Source organism: Balaenoptera musculus, chromosome 20 (assembly GCF_009873245.2).
Source record: "Balaenoptera musculus isolate JJ_BM4_2016_0621 chromosome 20, mBalMus1.pri.v3, whole genome shotgun sequence".
Classification (NCBI taxonomy): Eukaryota; Metazoa; Chordata; class Mammalia; order Artiodactyla; family Balaenopteridae; genus Balaenoptera; species Balaenoptera musculus.
In genome coordinates this window covers 38,316,180-38,343,622 of record NC_045804.1, presented here as the reverse complement: position 1 = coordinate 38,343,622, position 27,443 = coordinate 38,316,180, and the positions used below count along the sequence as shown (strand labels likewise).

General features: G+C 39.1%; 1 protein-coding gene and 1 pseudogene across 1 annotated transcript; both read left to right on the top strand.

Annotated features, from left to right (window-relative positions):
• Positions 1-263: 263 nt before the first annotated feature.
• Positions 264-1,228, top strand: LOC118887296 (annotated as a pseudogene).
• Positions 1,229-4,666: 3,438 nt separating this feature from the next.
• DDX52 (DExD-box helicase 52) lies at positions 4,667-27,443 on the top strand. Its single transcript, XM_036837609.1, has 15 exons — positions 4,667-4,802; positions 5,880-6,078; positions 10,150-10,277; positions 11,269-11,454; positions 13,082-13,225; positions 13,900-14,011; positions 14,827-14,899; positions 15,396-15,599; positions 17,801-17,891; positions 20,200-20,322; positions 20,457-20,607; positions 20,782-20,857; positions 23,391-23,462; positions 24,116-24,208; positions 26,892-27,443. Exons 1-15 carry the CDS (start codon positions 4,716-4,718, stop codon positions 26,947-26,949), a joined length of 1,797 nt encoding a protein of 598 aa, XP_036693504.1. The 5' UTR covers positions 4,667-4,715; the 3' UTR covers positions 26,950-27,443.

Genomic DNA, 27,443 nt, shown 5'->3' with positions numbered 1-27,443 from the left:
CAGCCCTCCAATACTCCCTGACAAAATCTCATCCCACGCCCATCCCATTATTCTCCCTTCTCTGTTACATCAACAATTTCCATCTTTTCACTGGACTATTCCTGGCAATTTACAAATATCCCCTAGCACCCATCCTTAAAAACATCAAAAACAAAAAGCAAAACCCCAGGCGCCTGGAGACCTTCTCAGACAGCGGAGCCCGAGCTCGGCGGAGTCACCAGCGCTCGCCAACCTGCGCCCCGTCCGCACTCCTCCGCCCCACCATGGCCCGGGGTCCGGGCCTCGCTCTGCTTTCGCCGTCGCTGCTGCCGCCGCTCCTGCTACTGGCGGCGGTGATCGGCCACGCGGCCGCGCAGAACAACTGCACGTGCCCCACCAGCAAGATGACCGTGTGCGACCGGAGCGGCCCCGGTGGCCGCTGCCAGTGCCGCGTGCTCGGCTCGGGCCTGGAGGTCGACTGCTCCACGCTCACATCCAAGTGCCTGCTGCTCAAGGCGCGCGTGAGCGCCCGGAAGAGCGTCCGCGCCCCGGTGCGGCCGAGCGAGCACGCGCTCCTGGACAACGACGACCTGTACGACCCGGAGTGCGACCAGCAGAGCCGCTTCAAGGCGCGCTAGTGCAACCAGACGTCCGTGCGTGGTGTGTGAACTCGGTGGGCATGCACCGACAAGGGCGACCTGAGCCTGCGCTGCGACGAGCTGGTGCGCACCCACCCCATCCTCATAGACCTGCGCCACCGCCCGGCCGCCCGCGCCTTCAACCCCTCGGACCTGGAGGCCGAGCTGCGGCGGCTTTTCCGGGAGCGCGAGCCGCTGCACCCCAAGTTCGTGGCGGCCGTGCACTACGAGCACCCCACCATCCAGATCGAGCTGCAGCAGAACACGTCGCAGAAGGTCGCCGGCGACGTGGACATCGCCGACGCCGCCTACTACTTCGAGAGGGACGTCAAGAGCCAGTCGCTCTTCACCGGCCACCGCGGCCTCGACGTGCGCGTGCGCGGAGAGCCCCTGCTGCTGGAGCGGACGCTCATCTACTACCTGGATGAGAAGTACCCCCAGTTCTCCATGAAGCGCCTCACCAGCGGCCTCATCGCCGTCATCGTGGTGGTCGTGGTGGCCCTGATCGCCGGCGTGACCGTCCTGGTGATCACCAACCGGAGGAAGTCGGGGAAGTACAAGAAGGTGGAGATAAGGAACTGGGGGAGATGAGAAAGGAACCGAGCTTGTAGATACCCGCGGGGCTGGGGTGGGGTGGGGATCAGCTTTCAGCAAGGTCCCAGACCCAAGTGAGTCACGCTTCTTGATTCTTGGCCCCAAGGAGGCATTCCTCCTCCCAAATTCCTGCCTCCCCCCGCCGCCACCAAATTTAATAGATCCTGTTCTCAGGGTCACCTCTCTTTCTGACTTCTGTCCTGAAGGAAGCATTTCTAAAATTCCTCCCCTTTCGGTCCACCCAGAAACCTGACTCGAGAGTTAAGGGAAGTTTGGCATAGGGTTATGTATAAGAATCAAGTGTCTGTATGACAACCCAGCATCGTTTACAAGTGACGCAATCATTGCTGAAGGCTTAAATGCGTTTAGATGGGAAACAGCGCTTTTACTGTCTTCGGTTTAGGTTATGGATTAGGTCCACTTGTATCGTGGCCTTCCTGATGAGGAGTTCGCTACTTGGGCCCGGTAGTATCCTCATTTACCATCGTTTGTATTGATATTACCGACCACACATGCTTGTCATCGAGAAAGAAGCCTGTTTCAGCTGCCTGAACACATTTTAGATGTCTTTGTTTGAGGGCAGACTTTGGCCCAGAAACTCAGCATCTATTCTTCAACTTGCCCTTATTACAGCTGATACTAGCAATATTTCTTTTGTAAAATGTTTGTACATAGGTTGTCTTTGATACTGCTGTTGTGATTTTAAAAAAACAGAATGTAATAAAATATGAAAAAGGCACAAACCAAAAGATGGAGTTTGTGAAAACTTGCTCCAGGTTTATATCAAAAAAAACCCCACAAAACCCACCTTTGAACCCACATCTGCCTGTAGTTACTACTCTACTTCTCTGCTTTCCTTCTCAGTTAAACCTTTGGAAAGAGTTGGATTCAGGGACTTCCCTGGTGGCGCAGTGGTTGAGAATCCGCCTGCCAATGCAGGGGACACGGGTTTGAGCCCTGGTCCGGGAAGATCCCACATGCTGTGGAGCAACCAAGCCCGTGTGCCACAACTACTGAGCCTGCACTCTAGAGCCCACGAGCCGCAACTACTGAAGCCCGCGCGCCTAGAGCCCACGCTCTGCAGCAAGAGAAGCCACCGCAATGAGAAGCATGTGCACCACAACAAAGAGCGTGCAGCAACAAAGACCCAACACAGCCAAAAATAAATAAATTTATTAAAAAAAAAAAAAGAGTTGGCTTCATCACAGTCTCCCTTTCTCCACCTCTACCACTCAATCATCTCCAGCCACCATGCCACTGAAACTGATATTAGGTCACTAGTGACCTCCATGTTGCCAAATTCAGTGATCTTTTTTCTTCGTGCTCAGCCTCTCAACAGCCTTTGAAACATCTGATCACTACCTTCTTTTTGAAACTTTCCTCTGGCTGCCAGGACACCACATTCCTCGTCTTCCTACCTCACTGATTGCTTCTTCTCAAACCTTTGTTTTATAGTTATATCCTCCTCTACCCAATCTCTAAATGCCGGTGTACTCTAAAGGTGAGTTCTGGGTCCCCTTCTCTTCCCTAGTCACACAATGTCTCTAAGTGATCACATTTATGACCGTGCTTTTAGATAGGGGTTTGTCACCACTTACATAGGGATTGGGTTCTAAAGTCAGCTCATAAAGAAAAAAAAAACTCATGAAGTGTAATTACTCTTGGAAACTCCTTAAATCACCTATAAACTATAGAAGTTGTGGTTTCATACATGTTGATTTTACACATGATTGTGGCCGTATTTATGTGCCAAACTGAAGACCAACACTCCATTTCCTAAAAAACTCAGTTGATTTTTTTCCCTTGCCATGTTGAGATAAATTGTTTTTATTGAGCAATGGATGAAAAAGTACTTGGGGCTTTCATTTAGGAGCCACATTTCATGAAAACTACTTGTTTTTAAAGAGCAGACACAATTGAAACAGCAAGCTGCTCCCAAAATGAGAGAATTGGGGACTGACTCCATCTGAGGGTACAGCAGACTCACATCTCTCATCTCATCCTCACTCCACACTTGCTTTAGTTGAGTGTAAAGGAATCACACAATTTAAAGTACTTCTCACACTCTCTGGCTGAATATGTATAACTCAATTTTAATAAGTTAAATGCTTGTTTGGTATGATTCCATTGTACCATTTATATGTTGATGACTCCTAAATTTATTTTTCTAGCCCTGACCTTTTCCCCTGAGCTTCAGATTCATGGAATCAACTACCCACCTCGACATCTCCACTTAAGGTCAACGAGGCATCTTAACATGCCCAAAACATAAAAACTGATTCCACCCCCCATGCCTCATCCTCACACACAAAAAAGCTGTTCTCCTTTCAGTCTTTCCTAGCTCAGTAAATGGCATGCCACCTACCCCGGATTTCAAACAAAAAACCTAGGAGTATTTCCTCCCTTTCCTTCACCTCCACATGAAATTCATCAGGTGAATTTAGACCTACCTCCAAAATATACCCCAAATCTATCCATTTAACTCCATCAGCACAGATACCACCCTAATCCCAGCCACTATCATCATTCCTACTTTGACTGACCTGTTTCCACTCTTACCCTTTCTATGGTCCATCCTCCAAATAGCCAGTGTAATCTTTTACAAAGCATTCACTCATTCATTCATCAAATATTTATTGAGAGCACACAGGAACTGGGGATACAGCAGTGAAGCAAATTAGATCTCTGTGCTCCTGGACTTCATTCTAGAAGGGGGAGGCAACTCATAAGTAAATAATTTTGTACAGTACAAATACAATGAAGAAAATAAATACAAAATGTAATAAACTAAGTCATGTTGCACTCTCAGTAAAAAAATTTGAATAGCTTCCTAGCATGCTTAAATTAAAATCCAAATTCCTTACCATGACCTTGTTATAAAAGTCTATGAGATCTGATTTTCATTTGTCCCTTCAACCCTATCTGTACCACTCTTCCTCACTGCAACTTGGCTCTAGTCACCCTGGCCTTCTTTCTATTTTCTCAATGTTCCAAACCTTTTTCCTTCTTCAGGCCATGTTTCCTGTGTCTGGAATGCTGTTTCCCATATCTGGGAAAGGCTGCCTCCTCTTAGATCAAATATCACTTCATCAGAATGAACCTGACTAATCTACCTAAAAGTGGCTCCTCTCCCCTTTCTCTGTCAATTACACTGTTTTGTTTCATAGCACTTTTCTCTTTCAGGAATTATTCTGCTTATTTATTTGTTAACATCTTCCATCCCCACTAAAATATAAGTTTCCCGAGGTGAGATTCCTGGGGTGTTGTTTACCAAACTATCCCTAAAAGTGTAGAACAGTGCCCGGCTTAAGAGGATCTTGATAAATACTTTTTTAAAGAACAAATAAAAAACAACGGACTGTACGACGATAAAAACTCCCAAACTCTCACAGCCGCCAGGCTCCGCCCCCCGGAGCCACTTCCGCTCAAGGTCCAGCCCCAGACCTTCCGGGAGGGGAGTCCTCTGCGCAGGCGCCGTGAGACCGCGGAGCTTTCTGGGAAAAGATGGATGCTCATGACCTGTTTCGCCGGCTCGGCGCGGGGGCCAAATTCGACGTGAGACGCTTCTCGGCGGACGCTGCCCGATTCAAGGTACTGTGTGCAAGGCGTCAAAAGCCCGAGTAACTGAAAAGGGGCAGGTGCCGGAGAAGGAACTGGCTGCAGGGGGAGCCGGCACTCGGAGACCCCGTGGCCTGGCTGTGGGGCATTTTCCCTCCCTTGGCGTTCAGCTTACTGCAGCTTTCTGAATGAACTCTTTTTCCCATCCTTCTGTAGACTTTGTTGGGTCTAGCAAGGAAACGTTTCCTCCCGGCCTCCTGAGTTTATTCAAAGCACAGTTAGAATCCTACTTTCAGAAGTTATCTTTTCTCCGAAACTGTTGGAGAAGAATTTGAAAAACAGAAACAACCCCAAACGGAGAGAACAGATGATTTCACTGTAGTCTTTCCAGGTTTGTCCTGGCATGCGTGTGCCTTTAGTGGGCATGTTTTTTTTTTTTTATTCCCGCAACTCCATGGCGTGTTAAGTAACCAATGAGAAGAGCGATTTAGAAATGGGAGATCTTACATAGGGAAGTAGTGAGTGATAAATCGGGAGTAGTTAGGGCCCAATTGTGGAAAATCTTGAATATCAAAATTTCTTGATATTGGGACTAGGGACATTTGGGTGTGTGTGCAACACGTGTGTTTCTTCTTTCTTTGTCTGATGGCATAGCGTAGTTGTTAAGTGTTTGAACTCTGGAACCAGATTATTCAGGTTCAAATCCTGGGTCTGCCTGTTACTAGTTTTGAGACCTTGGTCAAGTTACTTAACCTCTTAATGCCTCGATTTTCTCATCTGTGATATTGCTATTTACCTCGTTAGGGTTGTTGAAGGAAGAAGGAATTTAATATATGTAAACATGCTTAGAAATCTGCCTGACAGCATGTAAGTGTTATGCTTTTATAAGTGTTAGTTGCTATTATGATTATTATTATTACTTTTATAAGGTCAGAAAAGGTATCATCTTGGATTCCATTTGCCCAAACACACACTTAGCTCAAACAAATATTTGGTGAAAGATAAAAAAGATGGGGAGTCATTGTACCCACACCCTTACTGCCAACACTGCTAGGGTGAAAACAGTGCCAGTCTGTCTATAGATTTCATTTGAAATTTTCTGGGTTTTAGATAGGAAAAAGGAAATATGACTTTGATTCTTCGGAGGTGCTACAGGGACTGGACTTTTTTGGAAACAAGAAGTCTGTCCCAGGTGAGTGTGAAGCATCAAGAACTCATCAGGAGCTACAAGATGAAGAGAAAAATGAAGAGAGCCTAACTGAAAGGAAGAGGGAGCAGAACAAGAAAAAGAGGAAGAAGATGACTTCAGGTTAGTGCTTGATGTATGTTTTTTTCTTTTTTTTTCAATTACAAAAATTATGCAAGCTTATGATTATACCTCAGACAGTATACAGCTATTTGTCAGTTGATGGCATTCAGGTTGTTTCCAGGTATTTGTGATTACAAATATTGCTACAATAAGATACCTGTACATATATCTTTTTGTGCAGGTGCTGTATTTCTGTAATTAGCATCCTAAATGTGAATTCGCTAGGTGAAAGGGCATGCACACTTCTTTCTTTGAACAGATGCAAAATGACTTCCCACAGCCATGTCAATGCTGGATACTGTTGGTCTTAACTTTTTTAGCCAATCTCATGAGTGAAACTTTTTAAATTTGTATTTTCTTTTTTTTTTTTTTTAATTTATTTAATTTATTTATTTTTGGCTGCATTGAATCTTTGTTGCTGAGCACAGGCTTTCTCTAGTTGCGGCGAGCAGGGGCTACTCTTCGTTGCAGTGCGTAAGCTTCTCATTGGGTAGCTTCTCTTGTTGCAGAGCACGGGCTCTAGGCTCGTGGGCTTCAGTAGTTGTGGCTCGCAGGCTCTAGAGCACAGGCTCAGTAGTTGTGGTGCATGAGCATGAGTTGCTCCACAGCATGTGGGATCTTCCCAGACCAGGGCTCGAACTTGTGTCACCTGCATTGGCAGGCGGATTCTTAACCACTGCGCCACCAGGGAAGCCCTGTATTTTCTGTATTTTCTTGATAACTGGTGAGGTTGAACATCTTTTCATAGGCTTTGTTGGATATTTACATTTCAAGTTTTGTGACTTGTTTGTTTTTACACTTTGCCTGTTTTTCACAAGGTTTTTTTCTGTACTCAACAATAGGGGTATTTACCTTTTTTCTTTGTCTATTACATCTATTAAGTTTCCTAGCCATTTTACCTTTTTAATAAACTAAATGCACATGGTTTTAAAAAGTTATACAATGGTGAAAAGTAAATTTTCTTCCCACTATTTTGTCTCTAGTCTCCTATTTCTCCAGAGGCAACCACTGTTAATCAGTTTCTTAGGTATTTTCCTAGAGATATTCTATTCACATGTATTTAAAGCTCACTTAAAAAACGTGAATGATAGTGTACTCTGTATGCTGTTCTGTTCTGAACCTTCCCTACCCCTACTCCTTTTATAAAAAACAATATATCTTGGAGATTGTTTGGAATGAGTAGGAAGTGCATTGCCTTGTTCATTTTAACATAGCATAGAATCCCATTGTACATTCTGTAACTGATTTAACAAGTTCCTATGTGATGGACATTTAGTTTGTTTCCTCACTTTTGCTGTTATAGTGTTGCAATAAATGTTCTACTTTGTGTGTATGTGTGGGTATATCTGTCTGATAAATTCTTAGAAGTGGAATTTCATAGTTAACAAGTCATGTTACTTTCCTGGCTACAAGGAAGTTTAATAAAACCTTACACCGAGATGAATTGAAAAAAGACCTGACACCAGCTTAGGTTGCCCTGTTTTCCTGGGCAACCAGAAACACACAGATATATGTCCTATAACCATTTAGCAACAAGTGTGGATAGACATATATATAGTTTTAATTGGAAAATTCAAGATCTTGTGGATGAGTAATGATTCAGGTCTATTAATGCCAACTGTCTCATAAAAGGGAGCAAAATTTTATTTTTTTAAAAAGTCTTTCCAAAAAAAGAAGTCATTCCAATTGGTGATGCCCACCAGCGATGTACGAGAGTTTTCTTTTTATATTAATTTGCCTCCTCGTGTAGTATTGCACCTTTTTCCTGTTAATATTGTTCATCTGTGTCTCTTTTTAATTTGTTAGGCCTTATATATATTAAGGAAATTAGCTCTATTCTAGCATACTATGTATACAGATATGTCTTCTAGTTTGTCCCTTGTCACTTATCATCTTTATTTATTTATTGCCATTTTATGTGTTAAATTTATCTTTTCCTTTATGGTTTTTTGGTTTTGTTTTTGCATTCTAAGCATTAAGCTTATTTTTAAAAAATTCTCCCATGTTTTCTTATTTGTAGTTTCATTTTGTTATATTGAAATCTTTGACACTCTGGGATTTTATTTGATATAAGGAATGAATGAGGAACTAATTAATTTTTTTCCAGATGGCTAGCTAATTGTCCTAATATATTGATATTACATCTTCTCCCCATTGGATTTAAATACAACTTTTATTGTAACTTATTTCCCATATATATTTGGGTCTTTCGACTCTATTCTATTTCATTGATTTCTAATTCTGTATTCCTACACCAGTACCAGCTTGTGTTAATTAATGTGGCCTTACTTTATAAATTCCAATAGAGTGGTATGGCATACTCATTTTATTGATTGGGCAACTGGATATTTTCTCCCTAAAGTGATCTATAGAGTCAGTGCAAACCCAGTTAAAACTCTAGTAGGCTTTTTTGGTAGAAATTGAAAAGGATTTTTTTTTTAAATAAACATGCAGTTACCACGTGACCCACCTATTCCACTCCTAGAATTTACCCAAGAGAAAGGAAAACGTATGTCCTCACAAAGACTTGTACACAGGTGTTCATAGTGGCTTTATATGTAATAGCCAAAAACTGGAAATGACCCAAATGTCCTTCAACAAGTGGAGGATAGACAAATTGTATATCCATACAATGGAATACTACTTGTAAATAAAAAGTTAAAATTATTGATACATGCTCCAACATGGATGAATCTCAAAATAACTATCCTGAGTGAAAGAAACCATACTAAATTTATTAAATACTATATGATTCCATTTATATAAAATTCCAGGGAAAAAAAAGCTAATTAATCAACAGTGACAGAAAACAGGGGACTTCCCTGGTGGTCCAGTGGTTAAGACTGTGCTTCCACTGCAGGGAGCACGGGTTCAATCCCTGGTCAGGGAACTAAGATCCCACATGCTGTGCGGCACGGCCAAAAAAAAAAAGAAAGAAAGAATACAGGTTTTTACCTAGGGTTGGACTGATGCATTATAAGGGGCCACAAGGAAATTTTGGGAAGTGATGGAAATAGTCTTAAATGTGGTGATGGTTTAACAGGTGTACACATAATGTCAAAATGCCTCAAATTGTATACTTTAAATATATGCAGTTTATTGTGTTGGTTGTACATCGGTGAAGTTGAAAAAATTTAAAAGAAATTCCAGAAGTAGTCTTTGCTTATTACTCTTATTAGAATTTTTTAGATATTCGTACATATTTATTTTCCCATGTAAACTTTAAAGTCAGCTCCTCCAGTTACCAAAACAATCCTATCATTACTTTTCATTGAACTAGTGTTATTTATAGATTTAGTGAGAATTGCTCTCTTTATAATATTGAGTAGTCCTTAAGTATTGTGTTTATTGCTATTATAAGTGAAATCTTGCATCATATTTATTTTCTAGCTGGTTGTGGATATAGAAAAGCTGGCTGCCTCATTGACATCTCTTATTGTTTAAATAGTTTTTGAATTAATCCCTTATTGTTTTCAAGTGTACGTTTAGGTACATATTACAAAGCTGAAATAACTAAAAAGAAAAAAAAGGGAAGAGAGTGAGCTTCAGAGCTCTGATTTTACCAACACACAACTTGCTTCTCCTTTCCCATTTTATTTATTTATTTATTTTTATTTTTGGCTGCCTCAGGTCTTTGTTGCTGCGCACGGGCTTTTCTCTAGTTGCGGTGAGCAGGGACTACTCTTCGTTGCGGTGCGCGGGCTTCTCATTGTGGTGGCTTCTCTTGTTGCAGAGCACAGGCTCTAGGCGCGCGGGCTTCAGTAGTTGTGGCTCGCGGGCTCTAGAGCGCAGGCTCAGTAGTTGTGGCGCATGGGCTTAGTTGCTCCGCGGCATGTGGGATCTTTCCGGACCAGGGCTCGAACCCGTGTCCCCTGCCCTGGCAGGCGGATTCTTAACCACTGCACCACCAGGGAAGTCCCTCTCCTTTCCCAATTTTTATACCTATTACTTTCTTTCATCCAGTTACAACTACTAGTACTTTTTCTTTTGTTTAGTGGAAGGTATGGCCTGTTTGTGCCACCTAAGAATGTTGCACTTAAAATCTTTTAATTTTTTAAAAATATATTTTAGAAATTACTTCTCAAGAAGTTTCTACTATACAGTGGATATCATCTGTGGAAGCAAAGATTGAAGATAAAAAAGTTAAAAGAGAAAATAAACTAACGTCAGGAAAGTTGGAGCAGCTCAGAAAAGAAAAGGTTAGAAAAATGTCTTCATCCAATTGTTTTTCTGGCCTAATGACTTTTTCGCTATCCTTGGGTTATTCTGTTGGTAAAAGCGAGTATGGTTTTGTTAAGATAGAAGATTACTTACATTAGATTAGATTTTACTTTAATGGAAACTTCAAGCAAAGTAGTATTTGTGCTGTGGCTGAAATTTTTAAAGTTTGAAATTCTTGAAAGTGTCTTGAAATCTTGAAACTTAGGTCAAAATTGATGATGTGTTTAGAATTAAATTTTTAAAATTTCTTATTCCCTTTTGATAAACATAAAATTGGCCCCCTTTCTCCTTTATGTTAAGCTCACACTGGTTTAGAAGGATTTCCTCTGACAGGGATTTGAGAGTTAGAATTCTTAAGAAACCTATTTTATAACTTGAGACTAAGAGGAGTAGAATTCAGAAGAAACGACAAATATGCCATTGTCGCGTTTGCTGCGCTCCTGTCATATTGCAGATGGAGAGTATTGTTCAGCTCATTTAGTAATCCCAAATCTAGAATTTCGCTGTCTGGATCAGAGAATGGGAAAACAAAAAAAATCAACATCACTTGATTCTGCTTTTGGCACTCAGTCTTAATAAGTAGAGTTTAGGGTAGATCATTAAAAAGCATTGGCACTTGTATGCTAAGTGCCATATAAAGACAATAGATTGATTCAGTGCCTGCCTTCTAGAAGTTTATATAAGATTGTGACTGTGACAGTAGCACATTAATATGAATAACACATTATTCATGGCATTGACACATTAATATGAGAAAAGTGTGGATAGATAGGTTTCATTGTTATGAAGGTCTTCCTTCTATGAAAGGGCACAAATTATACCTAATATCTGTATCTTGTAGGGATTGGAATTTAACCAGAAAGTTTCATATGCTACTAAAGCTTATCCCAGAAACCGTTACTGTTGCTTTACAACATCTGACAATGTATTTGACCACATTCATGGCGACTCCTTTATTTCACTTTTCAGATAAACTTCTTCCGGAATAAACATAAAATTCATGTCCAAGGAACTGATCTTCCTGACCCAATTGCTACATTTCAGCAACTTGACCAGGAATTTAAAATCAATTCTCGACTGCTTCAGAACATTCTAGATGCAGGCTTCCAGATACCTACACCAATCCAAATGCAAGCCATTCCAGTTATGCTACATGTGAGTATGAAGGCCTATAAGTGAGTATGCGTGCATGTGTATGTGTGTGTGTGTTCATTCTCTTTCCTGTGTCTTTGAAATCTTCCTTTCTGCCTTATCTCCCCTTGTTGAAATCCTACCCTTGCTTTCAAGGTCCATCTCTAATACCTGTGCCTCCATAAGATTTGTCTTGATCACTACTGCTAGACGTGATCTTTTTCCTTTACCAACAGTTTCCCCTACCACCCAGTTCTCCATGTGTTTTCTTTTTCTTGCAACATTTGTCTTACACTTTACACTACTATGTATTTGCACTAATTATATTCATCTTTTCCATTTAACTAAGAGTGTTAGTCTTCTGAGGATAGGGACTGTGTTCTGTTTTTTCATCCGTGGTTTAGTTTATAATATTCAAGAACTATTTCAGAAATACAGAATTCTTGTACACAACCTGACTTTGTTTTTATCCCAGTACTTTTTATTATTAAAGTCTATTTAAGTGCCCAAAAAATTCATAGATTTTAAGTGCACAGTTCAGTGAGTTTCAACAGTGCATACCCTATGTAACCATCAACTCAGTGAAGATGTGTAACATTTCTGTCACTCCAGACAGTTCTCTCATACCCCTTCCATTCAGTCCTCACCTGACCCCCGCCCAGAGGTAAGCACTTTTCTGGTTTCTATTGCCATGTTTTAGTTTTGCCTCTTATAGAATCATATAAGTGGAATCATTCATTATTTACTCTTTTTGGTTTCTTTCACTCTAATACTGTTTTTGAGATTCCTCCATGTTGCATATATCAGTAGTTTGTTACTGAGTAGTATTCTGTTGTATGACTATACCATAATTTGTTTATGTGTTGTTGATAGAGGTATGAGTTAACTTAGATTTTTGGAAATTAAGTTTTTCTGAGGTTTCTTTCTGTAGTGGTGAGAGCTGACTTTTTTCCCCAACATAACCAAGATGGCCTTCAGTTCTAGTAGCCAAAGGAGATGAGTTCCCTCTCTCCTTATCCATACTAATCCTTTTCATTTTCTTTGGGAACTGAAATAAGAATATGTTTGAATGATGTTGTTGACTGACATTATAGTAAATTTGCTTTTAGTTTTCATTTAAGGTTGTTTCTGTAGTGACCTTAACTTAAAGCTTTAAAAATCACAGTGACAAAAAAAAAATCACAGTGACTTTTTGAAGATTGTCACCTATAAATGACTCTGTCACTCAGGTTTTCACCACTTTTTATTTCTTTTAGCCATTCTGTTACTTATTAAAACCTTCCTTAATGATGGAGCAATGCAGATATCAGGTCAAAAAGTTGGTTTTGTAATTTTGCTTTGATAAAGAGATTTAGGGGAAAGAAAAATTGAAATAATGGAAATAAGTTTGTGAATCATCTTTGGGTTTTAGTTATCTATTTTCTTTACCCAGTTCAAATGAACTTTAGTAATAATGCTCAGAAACTATTGGGGCGGTTGTATCAGGGGTGGGTAGAAAAGCAAATATGGGAGAAGTTAGAAGAGTGATGGGAATGTGAGTGTTTGGATTTATTATGTATAATTTTGTTATTTTTATGGCTGGTAGCATTATTTGACTGAGCTCTGAAAAATTTATGTACTCTTCCTTGTACTTAATATACTCTGTTTTTAGGGTCGAGAACTTCTGGCTTCTGCTCCTACTGGATCTGGAAAGACTTTGGCTTTTAGCATTCCTATTTTAATGCAGCTGAAACAACCCACAAACAAAGGCTTCAGAGCCCTGATTATATCACCAACACGAGAACTTGCCAGCCAGGTATGACTTGTAGTTTCTGAAGAGGTTGTGTTTGTCAGTCATCTTTCTTATTTGAGGGTAATAGAAAGGTCCAAAAGAGTAAGGCCCGTGTTTTTCTCACGGTCACGTATTCTGTTCAAAGCACACTTCTCTGTATCTTACTGCATATGGGCAAGTCTTTTAAGTCTTTTCAGTTTTATAAAATATGCTGTTCTTAACATTCATGCTTTGGTATATGCTCTAAGATCCTTGAAGTTGGAAGGCTACTATAATATATAGTTCCCCTCTAAAACTTTTTTTCCTCACCTAGAAAAATGAAACCTCATCTCAGTTTTTGAGAAAGTAAAACTATACAATGATCCACTCCACCCTCCCAATGTGCTTAATATAAAATACATGCCAAGTATGAAATAGTTTTGTAACAGTACTGTATTCTACAAACAAATGTAACAGAATGGAAGAGTTTTGGTTTTATCTCTTGGAACTAGTTTACTAGACCGGAAGAAACTACTGAATCTTACTTGGTATTGACGTTCCAGAATGCTGAGATTCCAGGTTAATGTACAGATTACTGTGGGCTTAATTTCAGGTATTCATGGGTTGATACTAGATTTATTTTGTTAATAATGAAAAAGAGACTATACATCTTATCCAAGTATTTTAGCAGCTAATGTTTTTATCATTTTCTGTTTTAGATTCACCGAGAGTTAGTAAAAATATCTGAGGGAACAGGATTCAGGATACACATGATCCACAAAGCAGCAGTTGCAGCCAAGAAATTTGGACCTAAATCATCTAAGAAATTTGGTAAGGGGTTCATGCTTGAGATGTAAGGGATTTGGAAATTACAAGTATTCTAATTGCTACCTAGAAGTTCTTAAAGTGTAGTTAGTTTGATTTTTAGAAAAGCTAAAAGAGATCTCCTCCTTACCCCCGCCCAGTAGTTATATAAATATATACCAGTGGTTCTCAACCAGAGGTGATTCTGCCCTTCACCCCCACCTCACCCTCTACCCCAGGGATACTTGGCAATATCTGAAGACATTTTAAGTCGCCACAGCTGGGGAGAGGTGCTACTGGTATAGGGACAGAGCCAGGGATGCTGTTAAACATCCTACAACGCACAGGTCAGCCTCCTACAACAAGGAGTTGTCTGAACCAAAATGTCAGTAGTGCTGAGGCTGAGAATCCCTGCTTATTCTATTGATTTTTAATCTGCCATGGAAATATTCCGCAGATAAGATTGGTTTACATCCCTACTCTTAGATCAGCCAGAGAATCTGTTTTACTTGTCTTTTATCTTGAGCTTCTGAGTAAAATTGCATTTAAGGAAAGTATTTTCCTGAAAAACAAATGTTTGATAAGCAAACTGGTGGATTATAGTATTCTTGCCTCTTAGAAGCTGAGAAGGCAGATCAAATAAAAGGAGGGTAAGGATGTAGTAGTTTGTGCTATGATGGATTAAAAAAATATGTATATTAGTTTATTGTGTTGTTGGTGTAGTGCATATAACCACTTCTCCCCACCTGAGGTTACTAACAGAAATTCAGGAGACTTACTCCCCTAATTCAAGAGGGATGAATGTTGTTTTTGCAATTTGTACCATTTATTTTTCCTTATAGATATTCTTGTGACTACTCCAAATCGACTAATCTATTTATTAAAGCAAGATCCTCCAGGAATAGACTTAACAAGGTACGTTACTTTAATAATGTCTTTTATGTGTGTTTTTCATTAAATGGGTTATATTTTGTCCTCAGTTACTTGTATTATTGCTCTTTGGAGCTTGCTATGTTGGTGCTGAGGGAAATGGTTTTCATTAAACTCATAGAAAAGTAACTATCCTGGTCTGGAAGAAAGTTAACAGATTCCGATAAGCAGTTAGTACAGAATTCCCCTAGAAATTTTCACATCTTTCAGCAATGGTGATGGCGTTCATAAGGTTTATCTGAGCTGCTGTCATGGCCAATGGAACCTCATATCTTTGGGGCTAATGGAATAGGTTCATTAATTTATGTTTATCTTGTTTTTACCTTTTTCTTGCGTATTTTTCTTATACCTTTTTCTGGTATGATAACGTAGATCTGAGAAGCATCATTGTGGTTTGACTTCTTCATGTGTTCCCACAGGTAGTGAAGCATCTTGGATATTTCAGTTCAATACCCACAAGTTTTTTTTTTTTATTTCTTAGTGTTGAATGGCTGGTAGTTGATGAATCAGATAAACTGTTTGAAGATGGCAAAACTGGGTTCAGAGACCAGCTGGCTTCCATTTTCTTGGCCTGCACATCCCACAAGGTCAAAAGAGCTATGTTCAGTGCAACTTTTGCCTATGATGTTGAGCAGTGGTGCAGACTCAACTTGGATAATGTCATTACTGTTTCCATTGGAGCAAGGTAATTGTTCTTCCACATTATCCCACTCATTTTTTTAAAAAAACACAAGTCATTATTTTAGACTAAAAGAGATAGGTTGTGTGGCCTAAGATTGATAAAAAGAGTTTGACTGAAAGAAATATATTCTTTAAAGTCAAGATTGATTAAGGATTTTCTATTTTAGAATAATCCAAAGGGAGATTCTCATATTGTCATATTAATATTCCTATCCTCATGCGTTTAGTTGGTTTTTCCAATCCACAAAGTATGACACGAGCTCTGTGGCCGCCCAAAGGATTTAATCTCGTTGATGGCTTAACAAAGTAGGGCCACAGAGAAGGAAGCTGATGTTACTGAGCCACTTGATTTATAATTGCTTTTTAAAAATATTTTGGGGAGCATTTATGCTAAATGGTAGAGAAAAGTCTTATGAAATTATGATATTACCACTTGATATAGTATAATGCAATGTGTGAAATGGTCAGAGTGAAGACTGTAGCTATATGAAAAAGTGCTTGCAATACCATGTTAAGGAAAAAAGAAGCCAAATGAAACAGTAAAGAATATCCTCTCTACTTTCAACAAAAAACTCCTGTGTATAAAAAGAAAAATAGAACAAATTAACCATAAACATAATGATAAAGGCAGATAACAGAATGGAAAAAGTATTTATACATGGTATAGAGTGTTAATAAAGCCTAAAGATACCTCACCCCAACTGTTTGTCAATAAGTAAACCTTTGCTAACCATTAAGAAAAAAATTTAGGCATATGTAACAACTCCCTTTAAAATGTTCTCATTTTACCCAATAATTTTACTTTTAGAAAGATTTTGTAAGTAATTAGACACATGAAAATGTATGACTAGAACACAACAAAATGTCAAAGTTTATTCTAAAATGGTAGAATTGTGGGTAATTTATTTGTTTGTGTCTTTATTTTTTAAAATTTTCTTGAGATAACATTTTTATAATCATAACAAAACATTCAAAGACCTAAATAGAAATTTCTCCAAAGACATCTAGATGGCCAATAGGCACATGAAAAGATGCTCAACGTCACTAATTATTAGAGAAATGCAAATCAAAAGTACAATGAGGTATCACCTCACACCAGTCAGAATGGCCATCATCAAAAAGTCTACAAAGAATAAATGCTAGAGAAACTAACACAACATTGTAAATCAACTATACACCAATAAAAATTTTTTAAAGAAAAAAGAATAAATGCTGGAGAGGGTGTGGAGAAAGGGAACCCTCTTACACTGTTGGTGGGAATGTAAATTGGTGCAGCCACTATGGAAAATAGTATGGAGGTTCCTTGAAAAACTAAAAATAGAGTTACCATATGATCCAGCAATCTCAACTCCTGGGCATATATGCAGAGAAAACTATAATTCGAAAAGATACATGCACCCCAGTGTTCGTAGCAGCACTATTTACAATAGCCAAGACATGGAGGCAACCTAAATGTCCATTGAGAGATGATGGGTAAAGAAGATGTGGTGTACACACACACTCAAACACACACACACAGAGGAATATTACTCAGTCATAAAAAAGAATGAAATAATGCCATTTGCAGCAACATGGATGGACCCATAGATTATCATACTAAGTGAAGTAAGTCAGACAGAGAAAGACAAATATCATATGATATCACTTATATGTGGAATCTAAAAAATGATACAAATGAACCTATTTACAATGCAGAAACAGACTTACAGACATAGAAAACAAAGTTACGATTACCAAAGGGGAAAGGCAGAGGTGGGGATAAATTAGGAGTTTGGGATTAGCAGATACAAACTACTGTATATAAAATAGATAAACAACAAGGTCCTACTCTATAGCACATGGAATTATATTCAGTATCTTGTAATAAACTATAATGGAAAAGAATCTGAAAAATAATATACACACACACACACACACACACACATATATATACACATATAACTGAATCACTTTGCCGTACACCTGAAACTAATATAACATTGTAAATCAACTATACTTGGATTGAAAAATTTAAAAAAAGAATGAACAAAACATTTAAAAATAACAACTGTCTTTAAGTTAAAATATAAATAATTAGGTACTTATATTGACAGTGGAAAAAGGTCATTCTGTTGGAGTTGTGTGTAAATTTTTTCATTTATTTAGAATTAAAGGGGGGAAACAAAAATCACCTCTTGCAAACTACAAGGGATGTTTTCTTCTTAGGAATTCTGCAGTAGAGACTGTAGAACAAGAGCTTCTCTTCGTTGGGTCTGAGACTGGAAAACTTCTGGCCATGAGAGAACTTGTTAAAAAGGTATATTTGGACTACATTCTTGAGTTTTGTTAATGTTCACCAAGCCTCGTATTACTAGGTGTAATATTACTAGCAATTACTTGTATTACTAGCCTTGGAAGACGGATTTATTATGAACACTTAACTTCCTGGCAGACCCTTGACTGGGGCTCTGCTGGGTCTCCCGCCTCCTGCTGGCAGTTTTGGGGGTCTCTCTGTCCCAGCTTCTCCCTGCCCACACCCTAACTCCCATCCAGAACTGGCTGCAGGGCCCCCAGCTCTCCTCCCTGTCCCCAGGTAGGGTGGTCAGTGCTATGGCCTGGGTCCCTGAGCTGTATGCTATTGAGGGGGTCCTGCCGCAGGATTTCTGGGTGGGCCCCCTCCGTGCCCTGGCTGTTTCCATATTTCAGCTGAAATAAAAGGTTTTAGAAACTTTAAAAAAAAAATAAAAGGGAGGCTGAGCCCTATTCCTGCGTCATATTTAGTAATCCAGTGGTAAATCGGTAAGAAGCACATTGGAGCAACTCTTGTCTCGAAGGGGAGAGGCTCTCCTCTCAGAATATATTAAGATTTCTGTTCCCAGCTCTGGGTAGGCCAGGAAAAGACCTACCTGCTGCCCTGAATGCCTCCTTTTTCCACACCAGCACACTGCTGTTTCTGTTCCAGACCACCACAGTAAAGCCAATGTCACAATAAAGTGAGTCACAGGAATTTTCTGGTTTCCCAGTGTATAGAAAAGTTATGTTTACACTATATTGTAGTCTGTTAAGTGTGCAATAGCATTATGTCTAAAAAACAATGTACCTACCTTAACTTAAAAATACTTTATTGCTGGGGCTTCCCTGGTGGCACAGTGGTTAAGAACCTGCCTGCCAATGCAGGGGACACGGGTTCGAGCCCTGGTCCAGGAAGATCCCACATGCCGCGGAGCAAATAAGCCCGTGCGCCACAACTACTGAGCCTGCGCTCTAGAGCCTGCGAGCCACAACTACTGAAGCTCGCGCGCCTAGAGCCCGTGCTCTGCCACAAGAGAAGCCACCGCAATGAGAAGCCCCCACACCACAACCAAGAGTAGCCCCCGCTCGCAGCAACTAGAGGAAGCCCGTACGCAGCAACGAAGACCCAATGCAGCCAAAAATAAATAAATAAAATAAATAAATCTATTAAAAAAACATAAAAGGTTACTGTTAAATGTCCTCCATTTATAAAAAAGAAAAAAATACTTTATTGCTGAAAATGCTAACCATCACCTGAGCCTTCACTGAGTCATAGCAGTAACATTAAAGATCACTCACTGATCATAGATCACAACAGCAAATATAATAATAATGAAGAAGTTTGAAATATTGCGAGAATTACCAAAATGTGATAGAGACGTGAAGTGAGCAAATGCTGTTGGAAAAATATGGTGCCGATAGACTTGCTTGAGCATTGAGTCGCCACAAACCTTCAATTCGTAAAAAACACAGTATCTGCAAAGTGCAATTAAACAAAGTATGCCTGTATATATCTGCCCCTGAATCTCCCCCCATCACTCTGCTGGTTTCTTAGAGAACTGGGGCATTAATGAATAGGACACTAGAGTGGGGTTTTTTGTTTTATTAATGAGTTAATAGAAATGTAGTACTTACAATAGTGCTTGGCACATAATAAATGCTATTATGTGCATGTTTTACTAATGTTCTTAAGGATATCATTTGGCAATAGGAAATTTAAGGTTTTCACAGATACTCAAATGGAATTATACACCAGAGATTTTTAGCCATGTATAAACTTCAGGAGTTCTGTGAACCTTCTGAAATTATATATAATTTATATGTAAATTAAATTACATACAAGGAGCCCCTGCTCTACAACAGGAGAAGCCACCACAATGAGAAGACCACGCACCGCAATGAAGAGTAGCCCCCGCTCACTGCAACTAGAGAAAGCCTGCACGCAGCAACGAAGACCCAACGCAGCCAAAAATAAATAAATAAAATAAATAAATTTATTTTTTAGAAAATGACAGCTGTTACATTTTAAGAAGAAACAAAAATGTTCTGAAGCACAAGCAATCAGATGATTATTTCAAAGAGTGGGCATCCACTGCTGTAGAAAGATGAAGGGGAATTAATTAGACAAGATTATTGGAATTAGCAAGATGGAGAGCCTGTACTCCACAACAAGAGAAAGAACCCATTGTAGAGAATGGATGGTGAGGAAGACAAGAGGCAGACTTGGACCTCTGGTCTAAGAAATTTGTCAATTTCTAAATTAAAATGAACCAAAATCATATGAAGTACTGCAGTTATATTCTTGATTATGGATTATGTATGCTTTCTTTTAGGGTTTCAATCCGCCTGTTCTTGTTTTTGTTCAGTCCATTGAAAGGGCTAAAGAACTTTTTCATGAGCTCATATATGAAGGTATTAATGTGGATGTTATTCATGCAGACAGAACTCAGCAACAGGTAAAGTCAAATGCATACTTTCAAAGCAATAAAGAACAACTAAATTTTTTTTTAATTGGCATTCAATTTATGAAGTACTTGTTTTCCATTCCTAGCGTGGTACTAAAACATTTAATGTATGTTCTGTTAACCAGAGAGATAACACAGTCCATAGCTTCAGAGCAGGAAAAATCTGGGTTCTTATTTGTACAGCCTTGCTAGCCAGAGGGATCGATTTTAAAGGTGTGAACTTGGTCATCAACTATGACTTTCCAACCAGCTCAGTGGAATATATCCACAGGATAGGTGAGTCGTGTGCCCCACCCCTCTCTCTACTCACCTCTCTTAGCACCACTACCAGTCCCTTCAACATGCTCAAGTTTTTAGTGCTGTGAAAATCCAGTGACTTGTATATGTGATTCTTGAATGTCCCATTCCGCCCAAAAGTAGGGGTTTTTTTAATGGTCTGATTTCTCTTAGGTCGAACTGGAAGAGCCGGGCATAAAGGAAAAGCTGTTACATTCTTCACTGAAGATGATAAACCATTATTAAGAAGGTAAATTAGGAGAAAAAACTTAGCATTAAGTTGGCAAAATTGATTCATTATTCTCATACACAGTTAACGGATAATTACAAAATGGCTGTGTCCCAAATTCTGTTATGATATTAGTCAAACAAATCTTAGCCATGAAAAAAAGAAAAATGATCAGAGGGCCTCGTTTTTGCCCTTCCATTGTTAGATTTTGGAAATATTCACAATGGAATATTCATTAAGTTTCAGACTCACAGGCTTCCCTGGTGGCACAGTGGTTATCTGTGCCAATCTGCCTGCCAGTGCAGGGGACACGGGTTCGAGCCCTGGTCCAGGAAGATCCCACATGCCACGGAGCAACTAAGCCCGTGTGCCACAACTACTGAGCCTGCGCTCTAGAGCCTGCGCACCACAACTACTGAGCCCACGTGCCACAACTACTGAAGCCTGCGCACCTAGAGCCTGTACTCCACAACAAGAGAAGCCACCTTAATGAGAGGCCTGTGCACAACGAAGAGTAGCCCCCACTCGCTGCAACTAAAAAGAGCCCGCGCACAGCAACGAAGACCCAATGCAGGCAAAAAATAATTCATTAATTAAAAAAAAAAAAAGTTTCAGGGCTTCCCTGGTGGCGCAGTGGTTGAGAGTCTGCCTGCCAATGCAGGGGACGCGGGTTCGAGCCCTGGTCTGGGAGGATCCCACATGCCGCGGAGCAACTCGGCCCGTGAGCCACGATTGCTGAGCCTGCGCGTCTGGAGCCTGTGCTCGGCAACGAGAGGCCGCGATAGTGAGAGGCCCGCGCACCGCAATGAAGAGTGGCCCCCGCTTGCCACAACTAGAGAAAGCCCTCGCACAGAAACGAAGACCCAACACAGCCATACATACATACATACATACATAAATAAAAAGAATGTAAGCAGACAAGAATAGCATTAAAAAAAAAAAAATTAAAAAAAAAAGTTTCAGACTCACAGAATTCTCCCAATAGCCATCACTTGATATTACTCAAAATGTAATATTAAGGTTTTTGGATTAGTGAATAGTTTAAAGTTAACCCCTGAGTCTCTTATGGCCCAGTCAAAATGATCTCTTAGCATGGGTGCATTCTTCCCATTACTCTTAGGGGCAGCTGGAGTTTTATGTTTAGTCCCAGGATCACCTGTCATAGAGGAAAAACTGTTTTAGTAACACACTCTAATATTCAGTTGTAGCCCCTTGAAGCCTGGGTAACCTATGATAGATACACTTTTAGAATCTTATCTTAATTTAGCCCATCGTCATAGATTTTAATATAGAAGCTGAGTTTCCTACCTTTGGGCTGCCTACAGAAATTTTAGGCTGATGATAATTGGCAACAGTTCATATTTCTAACAAATGAAGTTGAGTTGTGGATGTAGACGGTTTGTACTTTATTCTGTTTATCAGTTTTGGTGAAGATTTTGCTTCATGCCTTCTGAGCCTTGGCTCTGTCAGCCTTGATTTTGCTGTGATCAGACTTTCACGTGTGGTGTGTAGGGGAGTACATTCCAACAGCCTAGATTCACCTGAGTTCTCAGCGACTCCAAGCATGTGCATCTGATGACCCCCATATCAGTGCAACTGTGTACCTCAGTTTTCCATCTGGGAAATGGGGATAATGATAGTATTTACTACAAAGGGTTGTAAGGATTGATAAGTTACTACAGTAAGTCCCCTACATACAAACAAGTTCCGTTCTGAGAGTGTGTTCGTTAAGTCCAATTTGTTCGTAAGTCCAACAAAGTTAGCCTAGGTACCCAACTAACACAACCGGCTATATAGTACATACTGTAATAGGTTTATAATAGTTTTCACACAAATAATACATAAAAAACAAACCCCAAAATAAAGAAAACATTTTTAATCTTACAGTACAGTACCTTGAAAAGTATAGTAGTACAGTACAACAGCTGGCGCTTCTTAGCAGTACCAGCTACATCACCGCTGCTTTTATGCTTGCTTCCGGACATCCTGGGCTTGAAACAAAGATACTGTACTACTGTATACAGTACTGTACAGTAAAGTACACAAAAGCACAACCACTTGTAGAGGATGTATGCATATGACAATGTACGCCAGACGTGAACTAATTTACATGATTGGGCATGCGAACGCATGTTTACATCTTTGAAAGTTCAAAACTTGAAGGTTCATGTGTAGGGGACTTACTGTGTATACATGAGAAGCTTGAGACCATGTCAAGCTTTATCATTTAATAAATTTAAGTGTGACTCTGACTTTAGTCAGTGTCTCATCCAAGACTGGGCTTAGTAGCTTTTTAGGGCTTGTTAAATATTCAGTAGAAACAGCTGCTATCTAAAATTTTCATCAAGACATTGATTTCAGTCCAGCAGACCGTTCTCTCAGTAATCCAATATGACTGCATGTGGTAATAATTGGTAATAATTTATCAGAACACTTTACTGGATTACTTTTTTGTTTGTGTAGTTTTAGTTCCTCTTGTGTTGTGCAGAGGGTTTATGTACGTAAACATCAGTTTGACAAGATACAAATTTACGTTTATGGGTACCTTTTTCAGTGTTGCCAATGTTATCCAGCAGGCCGGATGTCCTGTCCCAGAATACATAAAAGGTTTCCAAAAACTACTAAGGTACAATCTTGAATTTACCTGGAGCTTCTCTCTCTCTCTCTCTTTGCATATATATTCTTGATTTCACACTCTTATACATTATAGTTCTAATAATACTACTATTTTTAGAACATTTTAAGATTAAAAATTTTCCTTTTAAATATTTGTGAATACTGTCTGTTCTTTCCCTGCCAGTTTTTCATCCTTGAAATTTTAAGTATTCAGATTTTTAAAGTATTATTCAACGTGAGTGAAATATGCTGAGATTTTGTTCTAATTCATTAAACTGGTAAAAAGCAGTTAATTGGCCAAAATCAAACCCTGTTTGATTTTGTTAGCACAAGATATAAGAGTGACACACGACATATTTTAATCATAATCAGTGCCTTTTTAAAAAGGCACTGTTAGTTTCTTAGCACAAGATATAAGAGTGACACATGACATATTTTAATCATAATCAGTGCCTTTTAAAAAATTGGTTGAATTTATCATCCCTTTGGGTTACCTCTCTACATGCTGTTAGGTAACCTAGTATATTAAAGTGGATACAGTGGTGTCACTGTAACCTGTAAGTGGATGAAGGAAACGAATTTTTTGAACCAAAGAACCAAAACTAGTTTTAGCTCTTTTAAATTAAGTTGCACTTAATTCAGTTCTTTCTTTGTAACTTTCAGTAAACAAAAGAAAAAGATGATTAAGAAGCCTTTGGAAAGGGAGAGCATTAGTACAACTCCAAAATATTTCTTAGAAAAAGCTAAGGATAAACGGTAAGTATATGGTAAAAGTTACTGTTTGATTCTAGCATATTCTTATAACGTAAGCATTATTTTTCCTTAGGATAGATTATTAGAAGTAGAATTTGATAGGTCTACAGTCCATTATAGAATGTAATAAAAGTAATATATCATAGGTTGCCTGTGATTTGGAAACTTGGATAATTCAATCTTGGAATTTTTCTTTATCTGTATATTAATGATCTGTTTTTCTCCATCTTTGAAAATATGATGTCAATTCACTATGAATTAGAATTGCACTGTCCACCATCTCCACACAGCCTGCATCTGGGCACACTACTGAGGCCAGTAGCTAGGACTGCTGACTCACATTGATGGAGTCTTCCTTCAAGCTCCATATTCTGGGCAGGATTTCAGTAGGATCTTGGGCTTATGCTGAAGCACATTGTAACGCCTCTGAACAGTATGACTTGGGTAAATTTGTAGTCATTTAGCTGAGTTTTTGAGGATTTTAAAGCATAGATTTTTTTTTTTTTTTTTAGCATACACACAGGACTACCTTTTTTGCCCATTACTGCCAGGAAACTACATGGTTTCATAGGGGTGGGCTAAAATATTCTGTACAGTACTATTCTTTCCACTATTTAAGGAAAAATGACACCCTTCAAAGTCTATCAGTACCAATTAATATATAACATATATAAAATGCAGGCATTTACCAAGTACTTACTGTCCACCTTCAGTCTTACTACATATATAATATGTAGTAAGGTGTATGAATGGATGTAAAATGAGACCCCTTTCCTGAAGTTAGGGAAAGGAGATTAATATACATGAAAAAAATTAGAGAATAATTTTTAAATAAAACAGAAGTTCAGAGAAGGGAAAAAATCATTATGGATTGGTGTAGTTACAGAAAGTTTCAAGGAAGTAGAATTATGTTCAAGGATAGGTAAAATTTAGGCATGTAGAAGGGACAAGGTGAACCCAGGCGAGAAAACTGGCCTGCACTTTCCTTCTGAGTGAAAGAGTCTGCCTGACATTTTGTATTGATTGTGGGAAATAATGTTCAGCCCCAGTACATAGACTGTACAGAGTGTCCCAAAGGGTTTGGTGGTTTTAAGCTTTAATAACTTGGGAAGAATAAATGTTGCAACCTTACAAAACTACCTCATTTGAAAGATTATTTTAATTTAACTTGTACTTATTCAGTTTTGTGCGTTCTTAATACTTTTTTTTTTTTTTTTTTCTTAATACATTTTAATTTTTATTCTTTGTGGCAACAGTTCCTGGGTGACAGACCAGTGGATTGGTAGAGAAGGTTGCCCTGCTTGGTCACCTTATCTGTCTCATTAGACGTCTTCTTGTGGTGGGCTGCTGCAGAATTGTTGCGTACACATCAGAACCTCATTCTTTGGGTGATCTTAAAGCTAGGATTGGAAATGCAATCCTTTCAGGCACTGAGCAGCAGCTGATAAAAGTTTTTACAAAGGTCGAAAATTGACTGGAGCATAAGATCATGGCTGTGTTGAACAGTAATAATAAAATCGATATTTTAAATAATGACACTTTAATTGCTGATTTTTGTAAGTTTGTAACTTTTATGATCTGAGGTTATTAAAACTTAAAGCTGCGCTAAGACTTTGAGGACACCTGGTATAAACCTTGTCACTAGCCCTCTGCTTAAGATGCTTTGGTTCTCTCTCTATTTTCTTCACATTTAAAGGCCATACTTCTTAACATAGCATACAAACAAGACCTGATCTGAATCTAGCTTACCTTTCCACTGTAGATGTTGCTTTAATGATCCTACCCACACCTGTGGCCTCAGCTCTATGCCGATAAATCTTAAGTCCATATCTTCAAGCCCAGCTTCCCAACTGAGCTATAAACCTGAAGCCTGTTGCCTAGTGGATGTCACTTCAGGCACTGCAAACTCAAACTGGTGTAGTAGGGCGTAGGGGAGATTGGATTTGGAGCCAGAATAACTGGCTCTAATAACACCTTTTCCTGTGTGATTTTGGACAAGTCACTTCACATCTCTAAGCCTCTTTCCCCCTATATATAATGGAAATAGTTATATAAATAATACCAGCTCTGCCACTCAGGGTTGGTGGAGGATTAAATGAATTGATGTACATCTAAGAACTTTGCATTACTATACTGTAGTATGTGAATATTGATTATTTTCTCAAAACTTTTTTTCCTTTTCCTGTGTTAACAGTTAGTTGATGGCACTCACCGTTCACCAAATTCTAAAATCAGACTGTCATGTCTAAAATTTTTACCAGTGTCATGTCTAATATTTATTACCAGTGTGTGATGATCAGCAAGTTACTGAACCACTCTACCTCATTTTCCACATCTGTAAAATGAGGATAATAATAGAATCTTCTTCGTAAGTTAGGAAGACTTTCTGAGTTGATACATATAAATGACTTATAAACAGTATCTGGCATTTAATCAGTGTGAACTCTTACTAATTCAGGATCAGAATCTGTCTTTTATACCATGTTGTAGTGTAGTTTACTGTGGTGTTTCTGTCTTACTTAGGTGGATGTGGTTTTCTAAAGGGCAAAGACACATCTTTGTGTTCCTAGTGCCTCGTATACTTGATTATACAGGAGGTTTCAGTAAATGTTTATTAAACTGGTAGAGTTTTGGAAAGTACATATATCTAAAATTTCTAATTTTAACTTTCCTTTCATTGTCACAGGAAAAAGGTCACTGGTCAGAACAGCAAGAAGAAAGTAACTCCTGAGGACAAAAGTTAAAAACAGACTTCTAAAAAGACTATATCACAAATGTGATTTTATGATTCCAGCATGAATGTTGTTTTCATGGAATACATTGTCTTATAATCATCTGTACCAAACATTTGAAATCAACCACAAGAACATGGAACTAGTGAAAAATGATCCTAAACTATCAGTGTATCATGTCAAGTTTCAATTCATAGGTGATTTTGTAAATGATCATATAATGGAAAAAACATTCATTGACATTCATGTGGTTTGAATCCAGAGCGATGCTTCTTACAGAAGAACAAAAGTTTATGCTAAAAATAACAACACCCAAATGTGGTGAACTGGATTTTTCCCTTCAAGTGTGAAGGAGGGTGTCACGTATGCTGTGGAGAGGCATTTGGAACCACATTGTGAAGTAAAGTCTTGAGATTGAATGCCCCTTCCCACCCACTTTTTTTTTTGGGGGGTGGACAAGAAGCAGCACGGGCTGTCTACCAAGAATAAACCTCCTGCTCTCTTTA

Excerpts from the sequence above, each read along its gene's own strand:
- DDX52 (XM_036837609.1), top strand. The coding sequence starts at position 4,716 with ATGGATGCTCATGACCTGTTTCGCCGGCTCGGCGCGGGGGCCAAATTC. Across the intron at positions 20,323-20,456 it reads CAGACAGAACTCAGCAACAG|AGAGATAACACAGTCCATAG; the intron begins GTAAAGTCAAAT and ends TCTGTTAACCAG. Across the intron at positions 20,608-20,781 it reads GGAATATATCCACAGGATAG|GTCGAACTGGAAGAGCCGGG; the intron begins GTGAGTCGTGTG and ends GATTTCTCTTAG.